The sequence below is a fragment of the Nymphaea colorata genome, chromosome 2, assembly GCF_008831285.2.
Source record: "Nymphaea colorata isolate Beijing-Zhang1983 chromosome 2, ASM883128v2, whole genome shotgun sequence".
Taxonomy (NCBI): Eukaryota; Viridiplantae; Streptophyta; class Magnoliopsida; order Nymphaeales; family Nymphaeaceae; genus Nymphaea; species Nymphaea colorata.
The window spans coordinates 6,529,684-6,557,263 of NC_045139.1; the positions used below are offsets into that span (position 1 = coordinate 6,529,684).

The following is a 27,580-nucleotide window of genomic DNA, read 5'->3' on the forward strand; positions in this document are numbered from 1 at the left end:
AAGATTTGGGGCAATTCCCGGCAAGGTTGCTCAAGAAAAAAAAACAAGTCATTTAAGAAAATCTCAATTTTTTACATTCCATTGTTCTTGAAAGTAAGAAATTAAAACATCATTTCTTGTTACGCTTGTTTCTTGCTGTATAGCCACTTTTGATTAAAAAAACAAAAAAACCACCATCATTACGTCCATCCCATATTATACCTAACATTTTGATTACCATGAACCAAAGCAATAAGGAGACAAAATTGTAAGCATCTATTGTATGGTCAGCAGTTGAAAATATGTAAGCTCTATTGAGTTACGGAAAAAGAGAGAGCAAGAGAAGGAGAGATTGCCCCGGCCACTTTTCTCAAGTTTATCACTGGGTTTTGCATTCTGCAACATCAAAATCCGGCTTCTTTGAAGATTCCTTTTTCCTGCAATAAATGGTTAGTGGAAATGATTTAGACAATCTAATATGTTTTGTTAAAAAAGATAAAAAATTCAAAGCAGTAAGTAAGAACCATAGCCATAAATCCCACCCCTTGAGATTTTCCAGCAGCGTTGAAAATTAAATGACATTTTTAACAGACCGTTTGTTGGAAAATTTTCAAAAGCACTTGGCTATATGGATTTCCGGAGAAAAGTTGTATAGCAATTAAACTAAAAAGTTTACGTGCACTGTTGGCTATGACATGAAAGCAAATCTAGTACTCTCACCGAAAGGAAGAAGATGAACTGGACGCCTTGTGCAGATGAAGCTGATCAAACTGATTGGATAACTCAAGCTCTTCAGCAGCATTCTCCTTACCCTGAATGCAGTAATAGAGTTTTATTTGGGAGAGGATAAGGCTATTGATCATTTTCTTTTATTTTGAAAGAGACAAACTGAAGTTCACAGTATACAATTAGATTGAGCTAACAAAGCACGAAGCGGAAGATTCCACAAACGTCCGTCGTTTATAAGTTGGATGGTTAAAGTTGACAAGAGATGAAGAACCGGCATGGGATAAAGACCATTCTTCCACAGCAGTTCCAAACTAGATTGTTCTACTACATCCCTTCAGGCGAGATTGTTCCTTCCATTCCCCCACATTTAATCTCTAGCAAAGCTTCCCATTTCATTAAGAACAAAAAAAAGACGTAGAGAACATTTTTGTTGAGATGTTTTCCAACGTCTTTACTTGGTCTGCCGTAATGTTGGAGTCATTGAACACTAGTTTGATTCCACATGCCAAACTAACTTGTTTTTTGTACTATATAGTTGCATTTTGTCACCCACTTTGGCATGAATTTCCATTTTATGGGCACATACCAAACCAACTAGATTTTTTGAATCAATAAGAAAGAAACGAGGAACAAAAAACCGAGCAGCACACAATTAAGAAATTACCTTAGAATTCCAACGACTGCGATTAGATTCTCTCCCAACAAACTTATCAACGCGGCCAAGTTCACGGTTGGTATCAAGAATGGCTCTCGTCAGGAAATCATCCTCTTCAGCGCTGAAGAAGCGTCGACGTTTTTTGGCATCATTGACTACATCTCTCCATATGGAGGGCTTCAAGCTCAGAGTGTTTCCATTTCCAACGATCCACAAACAGTGCCTGCCCAGCTTAGTCCGTTTCATTTACCGATGCAGGAAGATGCTGGAGACCTAGAAAGAGACAGGAGGCACGGAAATACCTAGCCCTTGTTAGCGCTACATTCGTACGGTTGAGATTGGATAAGAAGCCAATTGATCCACCATTGTTGGATCTCACGGTGGAAAGGATTATGACATCCTCCTCGCTCCCTTGGAAGCCGTCAACCGATTTGACTTCAACGGAAAAGTTTCCGCACATCTTGTACCTGCAGGAGAGCTTCTTATGAAGAATAGCAACCTGAGCGGTGTATGGGCATATGACACCGATGCTCAGTCTTGTAGCTGCGTGATTCCAAACTGTAAATGCAGACCTTCAGCACAAGCACGATTCATTTTAAGCTTCAAATATGGAATCCAATGAACAATACCGTTCAGTAAAACTTCAACTAGCAGAATCTCTAAGGACGAACAGAAGGAAACCCATGAAGGTAAAAGCAGCTAAAGCAAAATACTCGTGAATGAGAAGGAAAAAGGAAATACTAGTTGATAAAAAATAAGAAACCAGTTAGAAAAGCAAATAATATACAAATAATAAATTGGCAGGAACAAAATTAAATCACCTCTAAAAAGCCTTTCAACGATATCGCAGACCACAGAAGCCTCCATTACGTTCTTCCAGCTGTGGCCTCTCGCATCCTTTTCCTCCTTCCCACCAGTGACACTTATAAACGAAAAGGTCCCAAACATGCGGCCTTCAAGATAGCGCTTTTCGTAACTTCTTTGCTTGACATTTTCTCCATCCAAAATCATCTTTTTATAGAATTTATTATTTGGAAAAAGGCTTATATCTGGGTGCATTCTGTATTGCACGTTTAACAAGTGTTTGCGGTGGCCCAGCAGGCTCATCCTTTCAAATAGGCTCCTTCCAAACCCCGATTTCTCTGAGATCTGAAGCAATGAAGGAAAAAAAAATGATGTGAGTCGAGTTTTACGAGCATAATCAATCTGACAAAAAAGAAGTCGAACCTTGCTCTTGACTACTGCTGGTAACTGCAACTCGTCCCCTATAAGAACCGAGTGCTGTAAGCCTTGAAGCTCCAATGCTATTAGTGCTTCGCATTCTTTAAGTTGTGCTGCTTCATCAATGACCAAGAGTTTCAGGTGATGAATTGGCAAACGATGCAGCCTAGCAGAGCTCCCAACGGTGCAGAATAGTAGGGAAGCACTCAGGCATAAACGCTCTAAGAAATCACGGGTAACCACATCTGGCATTTTCATAACATTGTCAAGATACTCGAGAATGCTAATGCATTCTTTTCTAGTCTGCAAAAGCTCAGCTTCAGTAGTCCATTGTAGACAGAGACCATCGAACTTCCTGTCAATGCCAGACTCTTCAGCCTCTTCAAGACAAGTAAATAGAAGCTCCAGAGCAACCTCATTACTGTTAGCAACACGTAGTAAATGTTTAAAAGATGCAAACTTGTTAAGAAGCTCCTTGATAATCTGGAGACCATCTTTTGGAATAAAGGGCACAGTGAGATCGGTATAGAAGGTAGCTGCAAGTTCCTCGAGTCGAATCATAGTTCTGTCACAACTTTCGGTCAGAAACTGCCGGAAACTAACTTCTTCATGACCGTCACTGCCTTCTTCGCATTTATCGATGACTTCATCCGTCCCTTGCTCACCAGCTTTCTCTTCTTCCTTCCGTTTGATTCGAGAACTAAGAACTGTCTGTTCACCTTTACCAGCTCCCTTACCTTCGCCTTCTGCGTTACCTCTGTCTTCTTGTTCGACATTGTCTTCCTTTGCACAAAGGGCTTTCCGCTTTTTCTCCTCCAGAAATTTATGGTACTGTACTGTGGGATCCTTGAGAAGGTCAATCATGATTGTTGACCAACGCTTCCACCCAGTAGTTGGAGAGAAGAAGGCAGCCAGTTTCTTAACCCTTGTGTCAAGAAATATGTCCCGGAGGTCACGATCAGCTTTCACCCTCTCCTTCATCTTTTCCTTGTTGCCAAACAGCAATATGTCTCCCAAGCGACAACAAGAGAATCCATTTCCAAGTTTCTCGCGTGACTTTCTGACCAATTTAACCAGACGCGAAGCAATCTCCATGACCGCAACATTTGTTGGGGCGCAGGTGAGAGTGCCGTAAGTCATCTCCGAAAGTCTCTCCAAGAGATTACAGATGGTGGTTGTCTTGCCCGTGCCAGGGGGGCCCCAGATGAGCTTCACCAAATTCGAGTGAGTGCAAGATGCAGCCACTAACGCAGACACGACAGCCTCAACCTGCGACCCATTCAGCCTCGACGACCTTAATTCACTGCCTATCTCTTTCTCCATGCTCCTGTCAACATGCTCCGAAGAGCATTTCTCACAACCATCCTGATAGATGTGAAGGAAAATCATTATAGAATCTCTTCTGACAAAAAATAATCTTCACAGGATTAAGAGTCAGCATTAAGCATTTCCTTAAACCAGAAGGGTAGTTCCAGATGAAGCCACAATGTGTTTAAAAATGCAGACATGTCATTGCAAAAGTCTCATGAAGAAGGGAATTATGTGGATTGCCTTTTTTCATGAGTAACATTTTGAGGAAATGAAAAGAAGGGTAATACGGAATGCATAAAGGAGGATGGGCTTGCATGACAAATAGAAATAAATAAAAACCATTTTCGCGTGCGACATTACATGAATGACATGGCTACGAGAGATAGGCAGAGCAACGACCGGGCCATATCGGTAGGCCCACTCAGTAGAAAATATGGGTACGACTATATCAACAAGCACATTTGAATTGGATTCGAGTCCTCCCGAATATCTCTTTCCTCTCTATGACGACCGGCAGTAGTAGTGATAGAAGGCTAGAAGCTGATCGACCGTTGATGGATGGCGGCGGATGACTACGGCGACAGCCTTCTTTTTAGTCTTCAGAGTTAGTTAATTTTGTGTTGTGTTGATATGTTTTGATAAAATAGAGGATTACTGTTACGCTTTTGGAGAATATTTCTCCAAATTTGTCATGCAAAACAATTTCCTCCCCAATTTATTATGCAAGATGTGTGATTTCTCTTCATCCTCAATCTGAAGTTTGCCAGATCTCATCCATCTCTTGCAACCCTTGCGCAATATTTTTAGCTGTTAAGATCTTGCATATGCTACAATACTTATGAATATATAAGTTTCAGTATCAACATTATCTGTGTTTTCAATAAACTGCACAGATTTAAACTGCACAGACTATAAACTCGAAGGTTCACGACCATCTAAATATAAAGCAAGAATTGAATGTTTGCTGATTAGTAACCACAATTCCAGACAAAGAAATTAAAAGATGAATCCACTTACCGTCGCCAACATTGACTTGGTATTCAGTAACTGTCCGATGATGTTCATGTTCCTACCCTGGCAAATCTCAAAGTTCAATGCATCCGAAATCCTATCATAAGTGGTCAAGTTTGTAAGGAAGACGGCATAAAGAAACGTGGCTTCCCCAACCCATTTTGGTGCATAAACTGTCATCTCATATAGCCCATTAGGATCATCTATGACCTCAGCATCTATGTCCTTCTCATCTGGCGGCATCCCGGAAGCAACAGCAAAAGCATAAGATGTACCGTGCTTCCTAAAGTCAGATATATGTTTCGGTTTGATGGTCGACAAGATGATAAGATCTCCGTTCCTTGGCTTTGCAAGTTCGCCATCAGGTTCTCCTCTGGATTCCAAATGACCAATCACAATCTTGAAATAAGGACGACCACGGTCAGGACACTCTTCTGCTACTAGTATGTCCCCTCTCAGTGCCTTGGAGACAACTTCAAAGCTGGAGCACAACTCGGCTCGTGCTTCCTCCATCAGCGGGAAGATGAATGATCCAAGGTAATGCACAAGCAAAGGAAATGTCGATGGAATTCGCGAAACCTGCATGGTAGAGAAACAGTTAGCCAGAATTAACAACGTGCGACAACAGGACGAAGTCAGAAAACCATGGTGCGTATCATCGATCCGTAGCAATCGCGCACCTATCTTCTGCTATAAACCGAAAAAGCTGGCCTCTCATTTCTGGATTCACCTACCGAGTAAAGGTCCGCGATTAGAGTCTACATTTTAAGTCAGAAACCTTCTACTGTCGCATTTTGCTTTTTTAAGTTCGAGTTTGTTTTCTTAAACATGAGAAAGAGAAAGAGAGAAAGCCAATTCACTCAGTCTAATTCAGTTCTATGAAAATTTAGACCGAACCCCCTATGTAGACATTATTAGCAAGAGATGACCTCGCGAATTAAAAAATTCAGAAAACGCTAACTTTTAAAAGAATGGCCAACTAGATGAACATTTTCTTGGGAAGGGAATACAGCTTTATTATATCCAAAGTTGCCTCTTCTTCTACCTTAAGTCCTCCAGCTTTGAAGGGAATATACCATTGAGACAAAAAAAAAAAAAGAATCCAGCATCAGAATATATAACGGTTCATTTAATAACAGATACATGATTTCTTATTTTGGCAAGCCGTCTATGACTGGTATGCTTAGCCAACCTTGTGATTATCGGTGATGTTGAACTGCTGGTTTATTTTCCACTCATCTAGCTCCCTGAATGGCAGGAATAGAAGATGAGAAAGCCCTGTCAAGCTGTTAACAAGAAAACCACGTAATGTTGTGCTTTGTGTTTTTGACGTGTTATGTGGTAACTTGCTATATACATATGCATGAGCAACCGAATAGTGTCTTGAAAAACAATGCGAATTGCCGTCATATTTCTATGCATGGACCCATTGAACCCCCACTAAGCGTTTGATTGCAAAACTCGGGCACCAAGAATTTTGCTTTCAAAAACTAGAAGTGGATTTCTACAGCCTATCATACACGGCTTTAAGTTCATTCAAAGTGAAAGTTCCAGAGCTGATAATAGGTAAATATTTGAAATTCCCCATGATTTACAATGAGATTTCAACCGTTAGCAAGAAAAGCACACTGTAAACGTCTCTTCGGCTTGGGTATGTAAGTCATTTTGGGAAATGTTAGAAGGAGGACCGACCAAGGGAGCAGAGGCCTTGTCAGTCGGTAGCTACGATGAGTAGAAGAGATCAACGAAACGAAGCTCACCTTATCCTTGAAAAGATCTTCGTTGAACACGTCCTCGATCGACCATCTCAGCATCGTGTCCACAACGTCTGGCCTGATGACCTTCGTACTGCGCTCCATGGGCTTTTCCCCACTGCACCGATGAGGAAGACAAAGATGCAGCAAATTGAACAAAGAAGTTCCACTTTGAAAGAAAAAACTCGGTGTCTTTTCTTGGTCACTAAGAAATGGGCCTCCAATAAAGGAGGAGAGGCGAACAGTGATCGAATGGACAACACAAGCACCAAAATACAAGGTACAAAGAAGATTCGTCCACTAGTATCAAGCGTAATGTCTTTGCATTGAAGCAACTTAATGGAGCCCTCTCAGTGTAGGACGCGTGTTTCTTAGTCCAATAAAGCAATTACCTTTGCATTTCCTTCGTTTCAATTTTACACGAAGCTTAGCCTTCTCAGTCGATAAGAGAGACACAAAAAGGGCTTCTCCTAGGAAGAATATTGTCTTTTTTTTTTTTCTAAGTAGATGTTCCCACTTGTTCTTATAACACTTCTTTCCAATGTTAGAGATCTTATTATTTGATACAGAAATAATATTTATAATTACAGATACAAAATATAATATTTTTACGTTGTGTATTGTCATGTCTTTAACATAATATTTTTCTTATCAAACACCCTCAAAGCAGCAGTCCCACAAGGATATCAACCAGAACATATGGAAGGCCAAAATATCGGACAAATGAACCAAAAGAGAAAGTGACAATTATTTGCAAAAATATGATCCCTTGGCCAAGTAAAGGGCTCCTCGACCTCCTTCATGATATCGGGGTCATCTGAGTTGCTGACTTCTCTGTGCAAAGGGAATGGTGGGTATTCGGCCGAACACTACCTGCATGGTTCCACTCTACTTGAGGAGTATTTCAAGCATTTTTGGAAAAAGAAAAGTGTAATCTTGCCCATAAGATCATTCTTAGGGCGAGAAGCTTGCCGCTTCCCCCAGAGGAATCCAGGAACCGCTTATCCATCTTGTGAAACGCGTTTCCTGGATCGAAAGAGAACAACGTGTTTCTTATAAATCTGTTTGGAGGTCCCTTTGCAAGCCACCACTCTCTTTTGAAAGTGTTTTGGATCGGAATTCAACAGATCCACAATGGGTTTGCTAAACCAGTACGACTTACGTTCGGCTATTTTCAGTTTAATTAAAATTAATAAAAAATATGTTCAAATATTTAATGAAATAAAAAATACTTTTATCTTCCTAAATTTTATACGACCAGCCCAGCAGAGTGTAGTGGGTTGGGGACCATATGGGCGGCTAAAATCATGGCCCAACCATGTCCCCCACTGACTTCTTACGTACAAAAACTTTATCCATGAACACGCCATACAATACAGACCATAAAGAAAGAAGAGCATCAGACCAAAGTGAGAAGCTTATTACTGGTTGGAGATGCATGGATTCAATCAATATTACTTAAAAGAATCATGCTACCCTTACAAAACCCAGCCGTTTTCCAAATAACCTTTTCACACAAATCTGGGCTTTTCAAACAAATTCAATCTTCTGTTACCAACCATGATTACGGTGCAGTCCTTCCAAATCATGCAATTGAACAGCAGTTCCTTGTGGACCATTCGATCCAACTCATTTATTATTTCTCTTCTGAGAAGGAACTCGAATCATTCTTTCTACCCAGAAGAAAGAAATATTTTGTTACCAAATTCAACTTCATATACCAGATGTTAGTTTTTCTGCTTGAGAAGAATCGGAAAATGATATTTAGAAACAAGGTGGAATCTGTCATTGGACCATAAGCGAGGGGAAGAATATCCAAAAGAAACCTCAAAGGCTTAGAAATTCTTCAAACTAAAAGCAATCGAATTTACCAAAGGAAGAGAATTATGTAGTACTCATGAAAAAAGGCACCAAGAGATTTAAAAAAAAAACTGGTAGAATATGCTTTCAACTTTAGCGCCGTGTCATTCAACTGAAAAAGGAACAGGAAAAAAAGAGATAATCGTTTCGCGCATATTCTTCCTCTTGAATTTTTTGCAATCATAACTCGTTTGAGGAATACTCAGTTCCCTACTAAGTAATAGATGGTTCAAGAGCTACACTGTATATTATTTAAAAAGAAATAAATATAGACATGGAGTCAAGGAAAACATAAAGAATCCATGGTTTGAGGAAGAAGATGCTCACCTCCGAGAGAACACAGCACTCCGGTCGACAAAGAGTAGCAGAAGGCCAGACAGGAATCTTGCAGAAGAAGAAAAGGAGGAGGAGAAGGAGCCGCCGCCGTGAGCATTATTGCGCTTAAATTCCCAAGATGATCCCCCCTCTCCATATCCCTCTTTTCCTCTTCCCGTTTTCTCGGTTTTTTGGAGGGAGGGGACGCAGAGAGAGAGAGAGGGAGAATGAAGAGAGAGAGAGAGAGAGATGAACGACCATCTTTTGGCGCGCTTTCTGCAGTGGGAAATGGAATGGTCGGGGACAATAAGCGGGTCGGGTCGAACCTTTAGGATTACTAATCCCACAAAGAAATAGGTCTATCAGATCGGTTCTTAGGCTCTCATTTGGATCCAATGAAGTGCCCGTGCACTCGGATCATGAATCTTTTGCGCTTCAAAAGTAAAAATGGGATTACAGATTCGGATCCAAAATATAATTTTCACCCTTCTCAAAATTTTGTAGTTGAGAATAACACATCTTTTCAAACCACCTTTCAGTTACTTCTGTTAAACACTGATAAATAAAAGAGAGTTCAAACTTCTTACACGATCTTCAATTAAGCGCCCTTTATAATCTTCTTTACCAACAATCGCTCCTCATGCAATTCAAAAACTGGTTAATTTAACTCTTCATTAACTTTTTTCAATTTAAACTTACTTTTGTTGGCGGTAACTTGCCATCCGTTCAATTTAATTGAATTTTTTTAACAAACCATAATTTTAACACCTTAAAAGTTGAGTCTTATATTTAGGGTTGTAACTTGTAAAATATTTTGAGACTCGTAATTGATTGTCTTGGTTCTTACATTTTTTTGGGCTTGAATCCAAGTTGTTAGGGGATGGGCTAGAATTTGTCAAACAAAGTTGTAACATTTGGTATCAGAGTCAGTTCAACACTTAGATTTAAGGTTTCACATGCAAGCGTGTGCATGAATGATTAGATTACAATGCCATAAAAAGTTTAGTCTCGTAATTAAGATCGTAATAAATCGTAAATGACTTATAAACAAAGTGGCTATGTGATTTGTTGTTTTTGTTCCTAGCTTTTTTTTATCTGCGCCGTTACTGTAACACTAAAGCTGTGAAAACAAAGGACTCCACAATTAGAATTGAAAATCAAACCTTGGCATCAATTGTTTATAAAATTTATCATGTAGAAAATAAAGTTCACATGTAAAAACCTTGTAAGATGAAGCTACGAACGACCTTATAAGTTTTTTCTCTGGTTTTGCTTCCAGACAACTGATCTGCTTTTCCTTGAAATGTTGAACAGCTTATCAATTCAAAATCATGGGACTCGGATCCACAACATGTTCCAAAATGTTAAAGCGTAACATCACTTTCCTAATAACAACAACAGTAATAATAAGTCGATATCACCATACCATGCACTGCTAGCATTGCATAAAGATCAAACTAATACACTGAATCACGTCCGACTTCTGGGTCTGACAGTGTCCAAATTACATTACATTGTTTTAGAAACTCTGATCTGATGTAAATTATACCTGGATCTTGTTTTCCAAACTAAGTATTCTAATGGTATACTTTATACTGTAGGTATTTCAACACCCGGCCTCTAATGAAAGACTTTGAATTACGATTCGATACCAACGGCCAAAGAGGATATTGATGCGAGTGGATTTGGATTTGCAGAGGAATGGCGTGTTGTGATGGCGGGATCCAGAATAACACTATAATCGGATCCGTCGTACCGAGTGGAGTTCACCGACCTCCCGGAAAAAGAAAAAACGGCGGGTAGACAAAACGCCGGGAAATGCACGCATCAAAAGATTCAAAATCTCTCGAGCTTTCCGCCTTCTCTTATTCGCTTCGTTCGGTAATGGAGATTCGCGCCCAATATGACGAAGAAGAAGCAGAGGTTCGTCGTTTTTGCCGTATTCAAGACGAAGGTGGATTGTCGTTTTTGCCGTATTCAAGACGAAGGAGCGCGCGGTGGCTTCGTGCATTATGACAGTTAATATCCTCACGGCCGTACACCCTTGATCTCCTTTTTTTCCTTCCCTTTCTAGCGTGCCAATCATCGGATAAAGTTGAAACGATTCATCGTCGTCTTTCTGGGTTCTTCTTCACCAGCTCCGCCGCAGGTACTTGATTCATTCTTGGTGATGTTTTTGGAATACAAGATTATAAGTTGTTGTTCTCTCTTTCAAAGCCACTCTAGCTGCTCCATTGTCGTTTCCTGGTTTTCCTGAGTCAAATGGCATCCTTATTTTGTCTTTGCATCGTCCTCTCTTCTTCTGTCATCACTTTTTCTTTTTTTCTGAAGATGGCTTTTTAAATTTCTGCAAAATCATCGGTCCGTTGCTTCAATTTTACAATTCTTTATTTGGGCCTTTTTACAATTCCGTACTACTGTTGTAGTTCGTGTTTCCTCTTGAATTGCTTTTTCCCTTTCTCTTTTGGAATCTCCCAAAAAGCATGATAGTACAGTAGTTGGTGGCGTTGGTGCGAACCTGTCCTTCTCGACGTTGTTTCTTAATGGTTAAGAGAAGTCCTGGAGGAAGATATAAGGCCGAGGTGAAGAACAGAAGTTGATACTGTTCCTTTTTTTGTTTCCCCTGTCAATGCATGCAGAAGAGATGGCTAGCGACTTGGATGATGGAAGAAGACTGGATTTGGTGGAGACGGTCCTTAACTGGTCAGTGGAAGATATATTCAATGAAGATCTTCTGAAGGACAAGGTAAACGGCTTCATCCTTTTTTGGTAGTCACTAGATGCAGTTAAATTTGCACAGATTGATCAGTAAAGCAAGCAGGCAGTTGTTTTTAATCGTCTATCGATGAGCACACTTAGGTGGAGAGACTTTGTCACTGATCAATCTAATGAGTATGCATGTGGGATGGCGTTGAAATTTTCATGGTAGATGGAGCGATGGCAGCTATGAATCGGTGGACCGGTGCCTTTTACGTTGAAATTTCAGATTAAGAAATTGTTTCCGTAAGAATGTTGAGACTAAAATTTTATTCATTAATATGTACGCATATTAATAGAATAATTGTGCATATTTGAGTTTTATATTGATTTTCCTAGAAAAACATTGATAAAAATTTTAAAAGATCAAATTATACTAAAAATAAATTTTCCCCAGATTGTGGAAACGCAATTTTTGTCATAATATTGAGATTTTGCATTTTTTTTGTTCCTTATTATTTCATATTTAGCGCAATATTTTTGAAAACGCCCACGATGTTTGTGACAATTGCTTAAATTTGCAGCGGTTGCCTCGTAAGATATTTGAGGGCATTCATAAAATGTGTTTTTAACTCTAGAAAATAAAAAATGTGAAAAAAGCACGTATAATATGTGTTTTTTCATGGTTTTCATATTTTTATTAATTTTTCTGTTCATAATTTTTATAATTTATTAAATGTTTTGAATTTTTAAAAATTTGCTGAGAAATTCTCAAGATTTACAACTTTGTAAGTATTAGACTCGAGAAATTTTTCGCCATACACATATGTGGCAATGGTTTCAACTTTCAACCCATCTTTAACCTGAAGCCACTTTTTGAAAGTTGTCCGTCAAAAGTGAAGCCTCTATATGGAAACTGGGGAACGTGAGGATCATCTTTGGGAAATTAAACATAAATGGTCCATAAATGAAAACTTATTTATAAAGTACAATTGCTCATTTTATTATTGTTCTACTAAATTCCGTTAATCTGCTAGACTGCTACAGGGCAGCATACGTTTACGAAAGTCCTCACTATTTGTGCTAAACTACTACAGGGAAGCATACATTTACGAAAGTCCTCACTATTTGAGGTATTCAGGTGTAAGTAAGTGGGACGTAGGAAGGAGGGATGTTGGTAGTGGCAGTACAATTTGTTTACTATGCAAGTTTCTCGGTTGCAGAATTGAACTAAATCTCCTGCTCTGCAGGTCAAGGAGATTCCTTTCGAATTTTCATCAGTTGAAGATCACCTGGGATCTTTTATATTTCCTCTGGTTGACGACACTCGAGCTGAACTGTGTTCAAGCTTGGAGAGAATTAAAGATCTTCCTTCAGCGGGGATAGTTATGAAGAAATCCAAGCGACAGTCTTGCGGTTATGATGTTCGAATTCGCTTTTGGGAGACTGAGTATATTGTCGATTATGATAAATCCGATGCAGTACATGTGGGTGACCTTGTAATTATATCAACTCTACGACCTAATCAAGTCTCTGACTTGGGTAGGTATGGAGCCGCTTATTTTCTTGCCTTAGTAACTGACGTTCCAGAAGACATGGAATTCAGAAGAATGCTGTCAATAAAGGCATCGAAATGCATGAAGTTAACCGGTGGCGAGGAGAAATTTACATCTTTGAAAATTTTGATGAATTTAACGACAATCAAAAGGATTCATACTGCACTGAAGATGCAATATGCTAATGTAAATTTGAAGATCATCAGAAACGTCCTCCGTGTTAAGTCCTGGGTGCGTCAATTTTATTTTTCTTGCGTTTCCCTTTTTTGCATTCTGTAAAGTATTTTTTGTCTTTCCATCTGGTCGTGCTGAAGCAAGTCCAATTTCATGGGTTCTAAAGTTGCGGTTCTAAGACGTATATACAAACTTTTTCTCTTTTTAAATCTTGGAAATGTTCTCTTCTAGGAACGGGAAGCTTGTATGATCTGTGCATCTGAGCAGTGTGAGGACTCTTTCAGAGAATCTCTAGTTTCATCTCTGAGCCAGTATAATTTAAATGATTCGCAAGTTAGCGCTATATCTTCTGCCATTTCAACGATCAAATGCACGCATTCACATGCAGTGAAACTCATCCAGGGGCCTCCTGGAACAGGGAAGACAAATACTGTCTCTAAACTTTTGTGGACACTATTACAACAGAACTTTACCATCCTTACTTGTGCATCAACCAATGTTGCAATTAAGGAGGTTGCATCACGTGTCCTTAAGTTAGTTAGAGACTCAAATTGGGGCTCCAGAGATTACATGCATGGTTGTTTCTTAGGAGATATATTGTTGGTTGGCAACAAAGAAAGACTGAGCCTTGATGTTGATGATGATCTGAATGAAATATTTCTCGACCATCGAGTTGCTAGGCTTAGTGAATGCCTTGATCTACGCACTGGATGGGAGCATAAGCTAGCATCAATGATCAAATTTCTTGACACGTGTGCCTTTGAGTACAATAGGTGCACAGCTGATATGGACAGTAAAGCTGCAGTATGCTTTGTGGATTTTTTGAGACCACGCTTCGACTCTATTGCAGTAACCCTTGAAGATTATGCTGTCATTATATCGACACATCTGCCCAGAGAGTTTATATCGGACCTTGAGATAGAATATATTGACTTGCTTCTCAAGTTGCTCTCTCATTTGAGAAAACTTATGTCTAGCATGGACAGCAGAAGTATAGAACTGGAAAGAATATTTTCAAGTCCTATGAACACTGACATTCCCGAAATTTCATCCACGAAAAACAGTCTGAATGATGTTTTTTCTGAAGGTGCTACCTGTAGGTCATTACAAGTGGTTAGAATTGCTTGCCTTGATACTCTTCAGTATCTTAAGAGATCTTTCAAACGATCCTCAATTGGGAGAAAGGATTTGTTGCGCTGTGCTTCTCTGGTTTTCTGCACCACCTCCAGTGCTGCTTTCTTACATAGTTTTGAGATCAACCATTTGTCAGTATTGGTCATTGACGAAGCTGCCCAAATAAAAGAATGTGAGTCAGCCATTCCTTTGCAACTTGATGGATTGAGACATGCTGTCTTGATTGGGGATGAACGACAACTGTGCGCAACTGTCAAAAGCAAGGTTTGCTTATTTTACTGATTTTTTTTGCTTCACTACTTTTTGCTGGCTGAATGGGTTCATTTTTCTTTACTTCTTAGATTTCTGAAGAATGTGGTTTCGGCCGAAGTCTTTTTGAGCGGCTGGTTTTATTAGGCCACTCTAAGGATCTGCTCAATGTGCAGTATAGGATGCATCCATCTATAAGTATTTTCCCAAATTCAGCATTTTATGGCAAGAAAATATTGGATGGTCCAAATGTGCGTTGTGCTGAATATACAAAGTTTTACCTTCCTGAACGTATGTACAGCACATACTCTTTTATAAATGTTTCTGAGGGAAAGGAGATTAAAGATGAGACAGGTAGTTGGAAGAATATTGTAGAAGTTGCTGTTATAAGCCAAATTGTAAGAAGGCTTTTTGAAGGTAATAACTTGTTACTTACCTTTGCTATGCATGGTTTTTTGAAAAAATTGTTTATTTTGCTCGTTCATTGCTTAGACTGGGATATTTCCTTCTCTGTCTACACTTTCTTTCAATGCTATATAAGTGTACTTGATCGGGGTCCTTCAGCACATATATTTGGTCCTCCTGTTGGTGTTTTTGAGAACTCTGAAGCCTGAACATCAGCTCAAGTCTGTGGTTCTAGTTGTCGGCTGGTTTATTACCTTTGCTGCTGTAATATATGATGCTCACGAACTTGCCAACTTGCCTAGTTAAATCCATGATTCTGCAGATATCAGATTGACAACTCATCTGATTTTTCTTTTTCTTTTTCTCCTGAAGCGTACTATTCTTCACCTTTCTGGAAAAGGCATATTGACAATCTCCATCTTTCTTTTGCAGCTTGGGTTGGCAAAAAGGACAGACTCAGCATTGGCATAGTTTCTCCATATACTGCACAAGTTCTTGCAATCCAAGAGAAGCTTATTGGGCTGTATGACCTGCATGCTGACTTCGTTTTGAGCGTCAAGTCTATAGATGGGTATCAAGGAGGTGAAACTGACGTGATAATTCTTTCAACTGTGAGGTGCAATGCTGGGGGTTCTATAGGTTTTCTTTCAAATCTTAATCGAGCAAATGTAGCATTAACAAGGGCTAGGTACTTCCTTTGTGTGTATTAGCTTTATTAACAAGTATGAACATTTACATATTGCAATATACGTTTCTTGCATTTATGCTAGTAATTCTTTCTGTGTTTGCACTTCTCAAATGTTTGCACTCTCATCATGGTCCTTCTTAACCAATGCAGGTACTGTTTATGGGTTATAGGAAACGAATCAACTTTGATTTCCAGTGGTTCTGTCTGGAAGCATCTGGTCCTTGATGCAAAGCAACGTGGTTTTTTCTTCAATGCTGGAGAGTGCAAATTCTTGGCTCAAGTTATAATTGAGACTAAACAAGAACTTGATCAACTTGATGATTTGCTTTCTGAAGATTCAGTTCTTTTTATGCATTCAAGATGGAAGGTAAGGGTGTGTCTGAATTTTAGTTTAATGATTGATAATTATGTAAAAGAATAATCTTATGGTAGCTTGTGCCATAATATTACTTAAAAAACCCTGTTGATGTTAGGCCAAAACCAATCATTGAGGTGTGGTTACAAGCCCTAAACAGTGTCTGTCACCTGTTGATGGCACTAAGCAGTTGAAAGCTCACAATGAATGCCAAGCTCCTCATTTCAGAGTTGGCCCAAGCATTTAGCACATTCTGATTCAGACCAAGCCCCGGTCCAACTGGCTGCAGTACTATGTCCAATGAAACAATAAGAGAGTAAAACTGCGGATAAAGCTCAAGAGACAATTTTTTTTCTTGACATGTGTCAGTGGATGTATTCTTGAGCCTGACAAAATGTCCAACATGTTTACAAATTAATACATAACGAGCAGTGTTATCTTGATCTCTGTTTAGTAGGCACAAAAATGTACTTTCTTCCACGATGTATGCAACTAAAAAGTTTGTTGCCTTCTTTAGAGTTTTCAAACATCAGGTGCACTTAAAATTCAAAGTGTATTTCACACAGTGCTTACAGTTTGCAGTTTGTCAAATGTCCAGTTTGGTCTTTATTGGATCAATTTTCTTCCATCAATCTCCAATTTCCACAAACGTTTTTTTTTATTTCTAGATACATAATCCACATTAAAATTATGTCAACCAGTATTTTAGTACCATTAGTTAAATAATTTTTATTTTAATTACTGTTCGTGGTATTTGTTGGAAAAGGAGCACATTTATATAACAATAAGCATCACAATGTCACATATATTGCGTCCATTTGATGGAAATTTTCCTGTGTACTTGACAGGTGAGTTTTTTCAATGTTTTGAAAAGATATGCTTTACTGACAATACTTTATGATTGCCGTCTTAGAGGCAGAACATATTATATTGTTGCATTTACCTTTTATTGGACGAATTATTTGTCTTTGTTTTTCTGCAAGCCATTTGATTAGAAATCTTCGATGTTGTCTGATTATATAGGTTGTTTTCAGCAATGAATTCAAGAAGTCTTTCATGAAATTAGCATCTCTTCATACAAAAAAGTTCATCATTAGTTTCTTATTGAAACTTGCCGGTGGTTGGCGACCAAAAATGTGGATGAGAACTGAGGAAAGTGCTTCTCAGCTTGTGAACCATCATAAGATTGAAGGACTTCAACTTGTATGGACGGTTGATGTCATTAAGGATTCTGTCCTTGTCCAGATATTGAAGGTTTGGGATATCCTGCCACCAGCTGGTGTCCCTAAACTTGTTAAGCGGCTTGAAAACATTTTCTTGATGTATACTGACATCTATACAAATTATTGCAAGACAAGGCATATTCAAGGGTATGTTTTGCTTATTGATCTTCTTGGTGCTGTTAATATTACTGTCACATGCAGAACTTTGGTTTTACTTGATCCTTGTATGTGCATCTCTCTCTCTCTCTCTCTAGCGGATTTGTATAGAAGGTGCAGTAATTAGTAAAACAGAACAGATCATAAGTCACCAAAACAACTAGTGTATCAATTATAGCTATAAGCTTAAATCACACGAGCATGAAAATCTATACAGTAATTGCAGTCAAATTTTTTACTGTGCATTAGAAATTTCCTTGAAATTAATACATAACGAGCAGTATTACCTTGAAATTTCACTTGATAGGTGGATCATTCAAACAAGCAAATGATGCATCAATTAGACCTAGAAACCTACACCATCAAGCAAGACATGTAAAATAGTTTTCAAAATTTTGCTTGTGACTCATAGTTGGCTGTTCTTAGAATCATTCACAAAGTAGCGAAGGATTTTTTTTGAGCATTTGGACATTTAAATTCATTTTTGCTAGGCTGGCCTAGACTGTTATGGTTAGTCGTTCAAGGAAATGTTGTGGACCCGTGGTTTTTCCAACCATAAAAGGAGTTATTTTGATATATAAAAAGTGAACACAGAAGTGCCACACGCACCTGAGATGTCTGCTGAAACTGCTCTAATTAATGCTGTTGTACTTGTATGCTTATTTTTTGCACTTTGATGTGTTTAATTATTCCTTTTTTCCACTTTTGCTCTTTCTGATTTGTACTTCTGATCTAATAATTTGGTATTACAGAAAGCTTGTAGTGCCAATGACCTGGGAATATAGTGAGGGTTTTGTTCGTTATAAGGCTGTTGGCGCAGTAGAGAATTATGCTTCAGAGGGACCTGAGGCTTCGGATCTTCCAGTGTCTATGGAGAAGTCAAATGTACATGAAAGTTTGCTTTTAATGAAGTTTTACTCGCTGTCATATGGGGTTGTCAAGCATCTGCTTACTTCAAAAGATGGGAATGAAATTGAACTTCCCTTTGAAGTCACTGATAGGGAACAGGAAATAATATTGTTCCCAAACAGTACTTTTATTCTAGGAAGGTCTGGTACAGGGAAGACGACTGCCCTTACAATGAAGCTGATCCAGAATGAACAAAATTATCGTCTTGCTTCAAAAGGACTGTCCACCAACACTCTAAGTTTAAAAGAGCCAGTTACAATAGAGAATCCATTAAGGCAGATGTTTGTTACTGTCAGCCAAAGACTTTGTTCAGCAGTCAAAAATCATGTAGTTAAGCTGCAAAGGTATGTAATTGTGTATCCTACTGCATTTGTTGTTTCTGAATTGTAGCTTGGGGGTTTATCATATAATGACATTCTGGCATATGGACAATCTGTTATATAGCATTTGGCTTGTTAATGTATATCTTTTAGATTGCTTTTCTATACAAGATTTGCTACTCATTTGTATCTTCCCTTCATTGTTGGTTAAACTTTAAATATACTGATAACTTTGAAGGGGAAAAATCAGGCCATAATGTCCATGCAACTGTAGTAACATATGGTCAATGTTATTTTGTTTAATAGAGGTTTTTAGAATCTGGAAACTTTAGCCATGGTTTTTCTATGTGTTTTTTTGTCTTTATCTGCTAAAAGTGTTTTTTCTTGGACAGAGTTGTCTTGGAGGGAGAATGTTCTCATGTTGATGATTCTGCCCATCTGTATGACATCAATGATAGTCTTTCTGAGTTAATGAATATTCCAGATAGCTTTACAGACGTCCATGATGAACAATTTCCTCTGGTTATCACCTTCGAGAAGTTCTTGTTGATGTTAGACGGCACAATACCTCAATCGTATTTTGCTAGGTTCCGTGATGTGACAGATATTTGGTTGCATGAAGGTGGACAATCAAAATCTCTTGCATTGCTGGCTTTTATAAAAAGGAAAGAGGTTGTGTTTGATCGCTTTCATTCATTTTACTGGCCCCACTTCGATGCAAAAAAGACAAAAAAACTTGATGCATTAACAGTTTTTTCTCAGATAATTTCTCATATTAAGGGTGGTTACGAGTCTGGTGCAGAACTTGATTGCACGCTTAGTCGCAGTCAGTATCTTATGCTTTCCCAAAAGCGTGTCTCCACTTTGAACTTGGAAGAAAGAGAAGTTATATATGATATTTTTCTTGATTATGAGAAAAGGAAACTGGAAAGTGGTGATTTTGACTTGTCTGATCTAATCATCAATCTTCATTATCGTTTGAAGAATCAGCCATATAGAGGAAAGAAGCTGGACTTTGTTTTCGTTGATGAGGTGCAAGACCTTACAATGAGACAAATTGCCCTTTTCAAGTATGTTTGCAGCAATGTCTGTCATGGGTTTATTTTTGCCGGTGATACTGCACAAACAATTGCGAAGGGAGTTGATTTTCGGTTTCAAGAAATTAGATCCCTATTTTATAGGGAATTTCTTTCAGAATTTAGTACCTTCTCCATGGAGAAAGTAAAGGATAGAGACTTGAAGATGTCTGACTTGTTCTTTCTCGACCAAAATTTTCGAACGCATGATGGTGTCCTCAAATTGGCACGGACTGTTATTGAGCTCATATACAATTTTTTCCCAATGTCTGTTGATATTTTAAGCCCTGAAGTGAGTCTTATTTGCGGGGAAGTTCCAATCGTGCTAGAATCAGGAAGCAATGAAAACATCATGATAAAAATCTTTGGTGGTAACGGGAACTTCACTGCAAAATTTGAAGGTTTTGGAGCAGAACAAGTGATTTTGGTGCGTGATGATTGCATGAAGAAACTCGTTGTTGATCACGTTGGAAATCAAGCACTTGTCTTGACGATTGTTGAGTGCAAGGGTTTGGAGTTTCAGGTAAGTTGGGTAGATGCAACCAATACTTACCTGAGCCTTTTGTTTTGTGTCTTTATGCATGTCTATGATTCTCCCTTTATACACTCACCAGAAAATCAATTGTTCTGTAGGATGTTCTGTTGTACAACTTTTTTAGTACATCACCGTTGAAGAATCACTGGAGGGTGATATATCAATTTATGGAAAAGAAAAACTTGCTCAATGTCCACCATCCCAGCGGTTTCCCAAGATTTGAAGAGACAAAACACCTCATCCTTTGCTCAGAACTAAAGCAACTATATGTTGCTATAACTCGTACTCGTCAAAGACTTTGGTTTTGTGAGACAGATGATGAATTTTCTAAGCCAATGTTTGATTACTGGAAGTCTCTAGGCCTTGTTCAGACAAGGCAAATTGATAGCTCAATTATACAGTCAATGGGAGTTGCAAGCACTGCAGAGGAGTGGAAAATCCGTGGAATCAAGGTGTGCCTTTAGTTGTTATGCTTTTCACCTTTTTTCAAATTAGTTATGGTTCCTAGCATGACATTTCTGACATTTTTTTTTGGCATGCTAAAGCTTTTTAATGAAGGAAACTTTGTTATGGCCACCATGTGTTTTGAAAGAGCTGGAGATGTCTATGGCGCAATGATGGCTAAAGCTGCCAGCCTTGAAGCAACTGGTGATCATCTTCTTTGCACAAATATTTGTATGGCTACAAACGTGCTGACGCAAGCTGCTGAGATTTATCAAACCATAGGAAAAATGGAGGCAGCTGCAAATTGCTATATGAAGTTACAAGAATATAGGATTGCAGGTCATAAATTATACATGCTTCTGTTTGATCTTCATTTAATGCTTCAGAGTTCTATGCTCTTTCGTTTTTTATATGGTTTTTATGCATGCACCCTGAATATTCTGTTGTGCCTTCCCATGCTCGTGTCTATATGTGAATGTGGAGTCTGGAGAGGGAGAGGGGCGTTTTGCATCGAGCCCTGTGGCCAGACTTCTTGCCAAACGTATCCCAGTTGCATTATTTTTTGAGCCATCCTAACATTCTATATTTTTTGGGATCTTCTCGTAAGTGCATTTCCAGGACAATGATACGGTATTGGTTGGTGGAAAAGAATAGAAGGGTCGACCAATTGTACTCAATGATTCAATGATGCACATAAAGGGGTCTTTCCCCTGTGGTGCAAATAGTCTGTCAACATTGTCAAAATTGGCCTGCATCAGCCGATTCAATGCGGCGGTCGGTTTAAGGGTGCCAAGCATTAGCTTTTAGCTATTTTTTAAATATTTATGGTTTTGTGTTTTTGATTTATTTTTATGAAAATTTTCATTTGGCTTATTCACAACAAATTCAGCTGACTGACTTTATCGGCCAATTCACTGAGTCAGAGGCCTTGCTGGTTTGGTTCAAAAACCGATGTTTACCACATTGATTTGAATAGGTAATTCTTTGAGTTGGACCATCCTAAATGTGGAGTTTCCTGCTTGATAACACCATTGCAAGCTTTGTCTCACCAGAAAGATATTATCCTTATAAGAAGAAATCCATAAATCTGCAAAGTTGATTGAAAGACTTCATTTATATCCGTTTGGTGTTATTAATTTCATGCTTAATGTATTGTCTTCTTCACTTAATCAGCAGCCATATCTTAGCTATCAACATAGGGGCACTTTTCAATTTATCTGTAGCAGCAAAGTATTTGTTCCGAATGAGATAATACTTTGCAGTCCTGACATTGGTATTTCCGTGAACAACTGAAGGTCAAATTTACATGGAGAAATGTGGGAACGAAAGGTTGGAGGATGCTGGTGACTGCTTTGCCTTGGCAACATGTTGGTCGGAGGCTGCTGATGTATATGCTAAAGGGAAGTTCTTTGCCAAATGCTTGGATTCTTGTAAGAAAGGAAAGCTTTTCAATAAAGGTTTGGATTTCATCAAACTATGGAAAGAGGTTTCAGCTTTTGAACATGATGCTAGGAACTCTGGAGAACTTGACAAAGTCATACGTGAATATTTGGAGAGTTGTGCCTTTCATTATCATGAACTTAATGATCACAAGTCCATGATGAAATTTGTCCGAGCTTTACCATTCATAGATCTGAAGTTCTTTGCAAAAAGCTTGGCTTCATGTGAAAAAAGAGAGCTTTTAGTTGAAGGTCTGAACTTCATTGAACTATGGAAAGAAGTTTCAACTCATGAACGTGAAATCTCTGAAGAATTCAATAGGATCATTCATGATTACTTGGAGAGGTGTGCCTTTCATTATCATGAACTTAATGATCACAAGTCCATGATGAAATTTGTCCGTGCTTTACCATTCATAGATCTGAAGTTCTTTGCAAAATGCTTGGCTTCGTGTGAAAAAAGAGAGCTTTTAGATGAAGGTCTGAACTTCATTGAACTATGGAAAGAAGTTTCAACTCATGAACGTGAAATCTCTGAAGAATTCAATAGGATCATTCATGATTACTTGGAGAGGTGTGCCCTTCTTTATCACAAGCGCAATGACTACAAGTCCATGATGAAATTTGTCTGTGCTTTTCCATCAATGGACTTGACTCGTTCCTTTCTTAGGGACAGGCATTGTTTTGGTGAGTTATTGGCCATTGAAAAGCAATGCGGTAACTTTCTGGAAGCTGCTAAAACTGCAAAAATGATGGGCAACCTTTTGTCGGAAGCTGAAATGCTAGAAAAGGCAGGATGTTTTGGGGAATCTTCTAGGTTGATTATCTTTCATGTTGTTATTTCTTCACTTTGGACGTCAGGGAGCAGGGGTTGGCCGCTGAAGCAATTTGAGCAGAAGGATGAGCTAATAAGGAAAGCGAAATTACTTGCTACAATGCAACCACTCGCCTCTAACGAATCTGTTTTTGTTGAGGCTGATTTTCTAGCTAGGCAAGAAACAAGCTTCTCAGAATTGTTACAAGACTTCAACACTGCACGTAGGTTGGGAAATATCAAGCTTGAGGCTTTGGTTTATCGTGGAGTTCTTGACCTATGTTGTAAAGTAAACCCCTCAAGGTACAGTTTCGAATCTGAACTGGTTTTGAATCCATTGGAGCATGTGACAGAGATGATGCTCCACAACCGTACCTCGCCAGAGGTACTAGTTTACTTCTGGAATCTGTTTAAAAATATGATTTTGTCTGTTCTTCAATGCATTCAATCACTTGAGCAAAATTCTGGCAGTGAGTTGGAGAACTATGAGTGCTTCTGTCTAGAGTATATGGGCATCCAAAAGCTGGACGATCCAAAGTTCTATGTTGCAGTAAAGCCTGAGGCTAGCTGGCTCAAAGCAAATGGTAAATCTATACTCTGTAAGAAAGGCAATAGTTACCATCTGTCTTCTCAACATGTTCAGTCATGTGCACGCAAATATTGGTGTTCAGAGCTTGTTTATGTTGGTTTTCAAGTCTTGGAGAAACTGGAAGCACTTTGTACGTATTCTAGTCAGAAGTCAGATCGCTTCTCTCAGGGTCTGGTTGTGCTTCAGGTTTTTGACATATCAAGCTTCCTTTTGAGAGAGACACCAGTGGAGGCTAAATGTCACGCTAGCAAGCTGCATAAATTGCTCGGCGATTCGAAGTTTTTGTTTTTTAACATCATTTTCCCTCTTGATTGGCAAGAAGGAATGTCAGAGAAGTTGCTTCACTTGAGACAGAATGATAAAGCTTTGCGGCTCCTTGATGAACTAATACATGAAAAGGTCTTCCATGTAAAGCAGAACAGAATGACACATGGCTGGATAGGGAGGCTTGTAGTGCTCCTGTTTTTGCGTGGAAAATTTGGTGATGAACACTTTGAGTTGGTCAAGGATAGGCTGAATGGCATGCCTATTTGGAGACCTTTTATTGTAGAACTGAAGGAATACTTGGGCTCAAGATGCGTAAGGCCTTCCTTTATATGTGCCTTTGCCGCTGCCTTGCAGTGTAGTTATGATGCCAACTGGACTAAGGAGGTTGATTATATATCTCCCCAGTGTTTCATGTTTCTTATTGAGCAACTTGTGTTGTTAACATCAGCTTCTCAAGTGTCAGATGACTGCTGGTACTGTACGAAGTCCATATTCTGTGGTCTGCTCATGCATTCAGATTTTGAGCCTTTTGTAGGTTTGTGTTCTGTGGGCGAGAATGTTTGTCCAGACACATTCTTGCATACTTTCAATTTGGTATTGAAAATTCTGGAAGAACTTTTATTTCAGGGTGGCGTGACCAAGGAATGGATTAAGATGTCGGGGATGAATGTGAGCAAGTATTATCCATTGCTGATATTGCAGCTGGTTGTTTGTATCGTTATCATACATGTGAACTCTAGAAGTCATTTTGGAGTACTCTGTAGGCTATTGAATAGCCCAAACATCCTTTTCATTCTGCCTAAAAGTTTCCGTGAGCAGTTTTGTAACGCAGGAAGTCGTCTTAGGGTTTCAAACATCCACTTTCTTGTGGGTTTTGCTAAAGCATTGAAGGCAATTGATAATCCAATGGTGGTCATGAATTTGAAAAATGTCAATTTGCAGCTTTTGCAGCAGGAAGCTTTGATTCTTACTCCTGAGCTAGTTCAATGTAGAAACAACGTCCTGGACGTATTTTTCCCAAAATCGACCAAGAGGGACAGCCAGATGAAAAATTCGTCTGAGGATGTTGTTCGTAATAGTGCTTGTGTTGATGAATTGGTCAGTGATAGTCCAAATATGGCGGAGGACGATCAGAAATCTAACATAGAAAAAAAATGTGATGACCTTCAAGGCAGCTTTATCCAATTGTGGAACATGTTCATCGCCTTCTCTTCTTTTGTGGACGATGGGAACACGAGGGCAGAAGGCTTTGCTTCCACTATAGAAAGCGTGAAGGTACAAATCACATGTCAGCTTGTTATCATCGTTGAATTTCTTCGTCGTTTATTTTATATTTCAGAGAGAGAAAGAGAAAGAAAGCACGCCACATGATATTTGCGTCTTACGGTTAAGTTGGTCATTTATGTAGGTGGCTGCAGAAGAATTCTTACATGGGGCAAGCAATTTTCAGAACGATCAAGTTGATAGAGTCAAAGATTTACCCAATGAAATAAATAATATGCTCAGTGAACTGAAGCAGCTCTCCATGGCTATGCAGAAATGGTTAGTTTTTCATTTATTCTCTAATAATAAATAGTCAATCCTGCCTCAATTTTGGTCTGATCTAAAAATTTCATATGTTCATTCCAGTGAGAGATCTGAAGAAGACGCTCATTTCATCAAAGCCTTGTGTGAACAGTTGCAGAAGCATCAACCTAGGCTTCAACAAGTTGTGGATTCCATGATTCCACGTGAAAAGGGTACTGACTCCACGCCTTCGGATGTTAAAACCGCACCTTCTCAAGACAATGCTGCTTCAAATAAACCAAACGCCAAATCGAAAAAGAGCAGGAAAAAGTGCAGGCAGGCTGCAGAGTCCGCCGTGGCTCCTCAATCCGAAAGCAGAAATGAACAGAGACCAAAAAACAAGTCTCGCAATCGACGAAAAAAATGACAGTCCAAGAAATACAGATGCATTTAGCATTTGCACACCTCGATGAAGCGATCTTGTGGAGCTTTGTATGATTTATCTCGACTATCGGTGTCTCAAACATGTCCAAGTTTGTATATATATGCTTTTTTATTGCAATATATATCTCAAACCAGAAGATCCCCCTCACCGCTATATATATATGTATATACACACACACACACACACGATCTTAACAATGTTTTGGTGAGAAACATATGTTAGGTTAATCATTTTTAGTTTAGGAATGTTTTTATGGTAATAAAAAATGGATGGATTTTACAACTTCAAGATAGTATAAAATCAATATTTTTCATAAATGCAGCTTGAGTTAAAACGTTTTTCATGTTAAACTAGTGTTTACTAGTGTGTATAAAGATTGGGACGTTGATCTCTTGTCTAAATTATTTTTAACCAATAAGTTGAGCTGTCTGGTTTTTGTCCCGTCGCTCCCGTGGCCATGGATGATACCAATTTCTCTATATATATAAAACAATTTTTTAACAATCAAACACGAGTCCAGCACCCCAAGACCTTTTTAAAGAGCTTGGATTATATATTTCAAATGTAGGGTATGCTGAAACAATATTGGACAAGTTTATTTTTTATTAATTGGTTTAAATTATTTTTTCGTTATTCTTTTTAAAAAAACAAGAAATATGCAGATTCACCTGAATGAATCTAACAGTTATTCATGATCTGCATAATTTTTATATTACAACTGTAGTCATTCCACTACTGTTAAGAGCTTGTTAAAAACGGCACCGAGGATTGATTGTCCCACGTTAGATGCTCCATGCAGGGATACCAATAGATCCAATTTGGGACTAATATCCGACCAAACTACATTTGAAAAAAAAAATGAATGTGAAAAAGAAAATTGATATTCAGTTAAGAACTCAGGTTTGATTCGCATATAAGAAATGCCATCCGTTCAGATTTGTATTTAAGTAAATATTGACTAGATTCAGATTACAATGTGATATAGTTTTCAATAATACAATATACTTAAACATGTATAATGTAGTTTGGATTCTGTTTAAAAGTCGGATTCAGATTCATATGTTAATTTTGAAGGTCAGTTTGGCTTATGAATCTAAAGTCAATCCGAATATATACATATTAAAAAAAAACAGATATGGTGAAATATAGATCCGATTTGAATCTCATCTGTTGGCATCCCTAACTTCCACTATGCCACCCTAAAGAGATAAAATTGGTTTGTAAAATGAGTCAATGTAGCCGTTGATTCGGTGAATCGGCTGCTCCATTGATTCTTTGCCAAAAATAAAAAGTCATTAACTAAAAAGGTAATAAAGAATTTACTAAAAATAAGCGCAAATTAAAATTTTGATACGTATTAAACAATAGTTGATATTTGAATCTGTCATAGAATAGAATGAATCTGCCATTAATTCGGTTCGATTCAGGGGACATGAATCTCGTATCACTGATGTCTCTCACGTCCTGATACGTCCCTGACGGCCTGTTCTCTGCAAGCATTATTTCTCATTGTAAATTAATTTGTCTTTTCGATACGCCCAGAGTCGTTCGCTCGAGTCCACAAGACTTGCTTATTGCAAGGTATGAACGCTAACCTTTTTCACCACTTGTCTCGCGGTAGCCGCACGCGCACCATGCCACCTGCTCTCTGCTTCTTTAAGCAACTTTGGCTTTCATCTGATCTGCGCGGTACAGAAGAAAAAGGTGATGCGGATAATTGGTGGGTGGAGTTGCTTTATGCTCTTAACGCCAATTTGATGAAGA

At 38.6% G+C, this 27,580-nt stretch overlaps 2 protein-coding genes across 2 annotated transcripts; one reads left to right on the forward strand and one right to left on the reverse strand.

The window, feature by feature from the left end:
- Positions 1–179: 179 nt before the first annotated feature.
- On the reverse strand, positions 180–9,054 carry LOC116249260 (uncharacterized). The gene is made up of 9 exons (XM_031622481.2): positions 8,848–9,054; positions 6,667–6,778; positions 4,913–5,485; positions 2,591–3,949; positions 2,185–2,512; positions 1,666–1,921; positions 1,373–1,586; positions 700–791; positions 180–416 (listed from the first exon to the last, which is right to left on the reverse strand). The coding sequence occupies exons 2-9, from the start codon at positions 6,763–6,765 to the stop codon at positions 359–361; spliced, it is 2,979 nt and encodes a 992-aa protein (XP_031478341.1). The 5' UTR covers positions 6,766–6,778; positions 8,848–9,054; the 3' UTR covers positions 180–358.
- A 2,412-nt stretch (positions 9,055–11,466) lies between these two features.
- Positions 11,467–25,914, forward strand: LOC116248392 (uncharacterized). The gene is made up of 14 exons (XM_031621160.2): positions 11,467–11,581; positions 12,783–13,319; positions 13,494–14,660; positions 14,738–15,062; positions 15,483–15,738; positions 15,889–16,105; positions 17,117–17,463; positions 18,225–18,725; positions 19,094–20,300; positions 20,411–20,764; positions 20,858–21,095; positions 22,052–25,140; positions 25,274–25,407; positions 25,495–25,914. Exons 1-14 carry the CDS (start codon positions 11,480–11,482, stop codon positions 25,796–25,798), a joined length of 8,778 nt encoding a protein of 2,925 aa, XP_031477020.1. The 5' UTR covers positions 11,467–11,479; the 3' UTR covers positions 25,799–25,914.
- Positions 25,915–27,580: the final 1,666 nt, after the last annotated feature.

Bases quoted from the DNA above. Each gene is read 5' to 3' on its own strand.
- LOC116249260 (XM_031622481.2), bottom strand. From the start codon at position 6,765: ATGGAGCGCAGTACGAAGGTCATCAGGCCAGACGTTGTGGACACGATG. The intron at 1,922-2,184 runs GTGATTTAATTT...CTGCATTTACAG, and splicing joins CGTTGAAAGGCTTTTTAGAG to TTTGGAATCACGCAGCTACA. The intron at 417-699 runs GTGAGAGTACTA...CATTTATTGCAG, and splicing joins AGTTCATCTTCTTCCTTTCG to GAAAAAGGAATCTTCAAAGA.
- LOC116248392 (XM_031621160.2), top strand. From the start codon at position 11,480: ATGGCTAGCGACTTGGATGATGGAAGAAGACTGGATTTGGTGGAGACG. The intron at 17,464-18,224 runs GTATGTTTTGCT...TTGGTATTACAG, and splicing joins AAGACAAGGCATATTCAAGG to AAAGCTTGTAGTGCCAATGA. The intron at 18,726-19,093 runs GTATGTAATTGT...TTTCTTGGACAG, and splicing joins CATGTAGTTAAGCTGCAAAG to AGTTGTCTTGGAGGGAGAAT.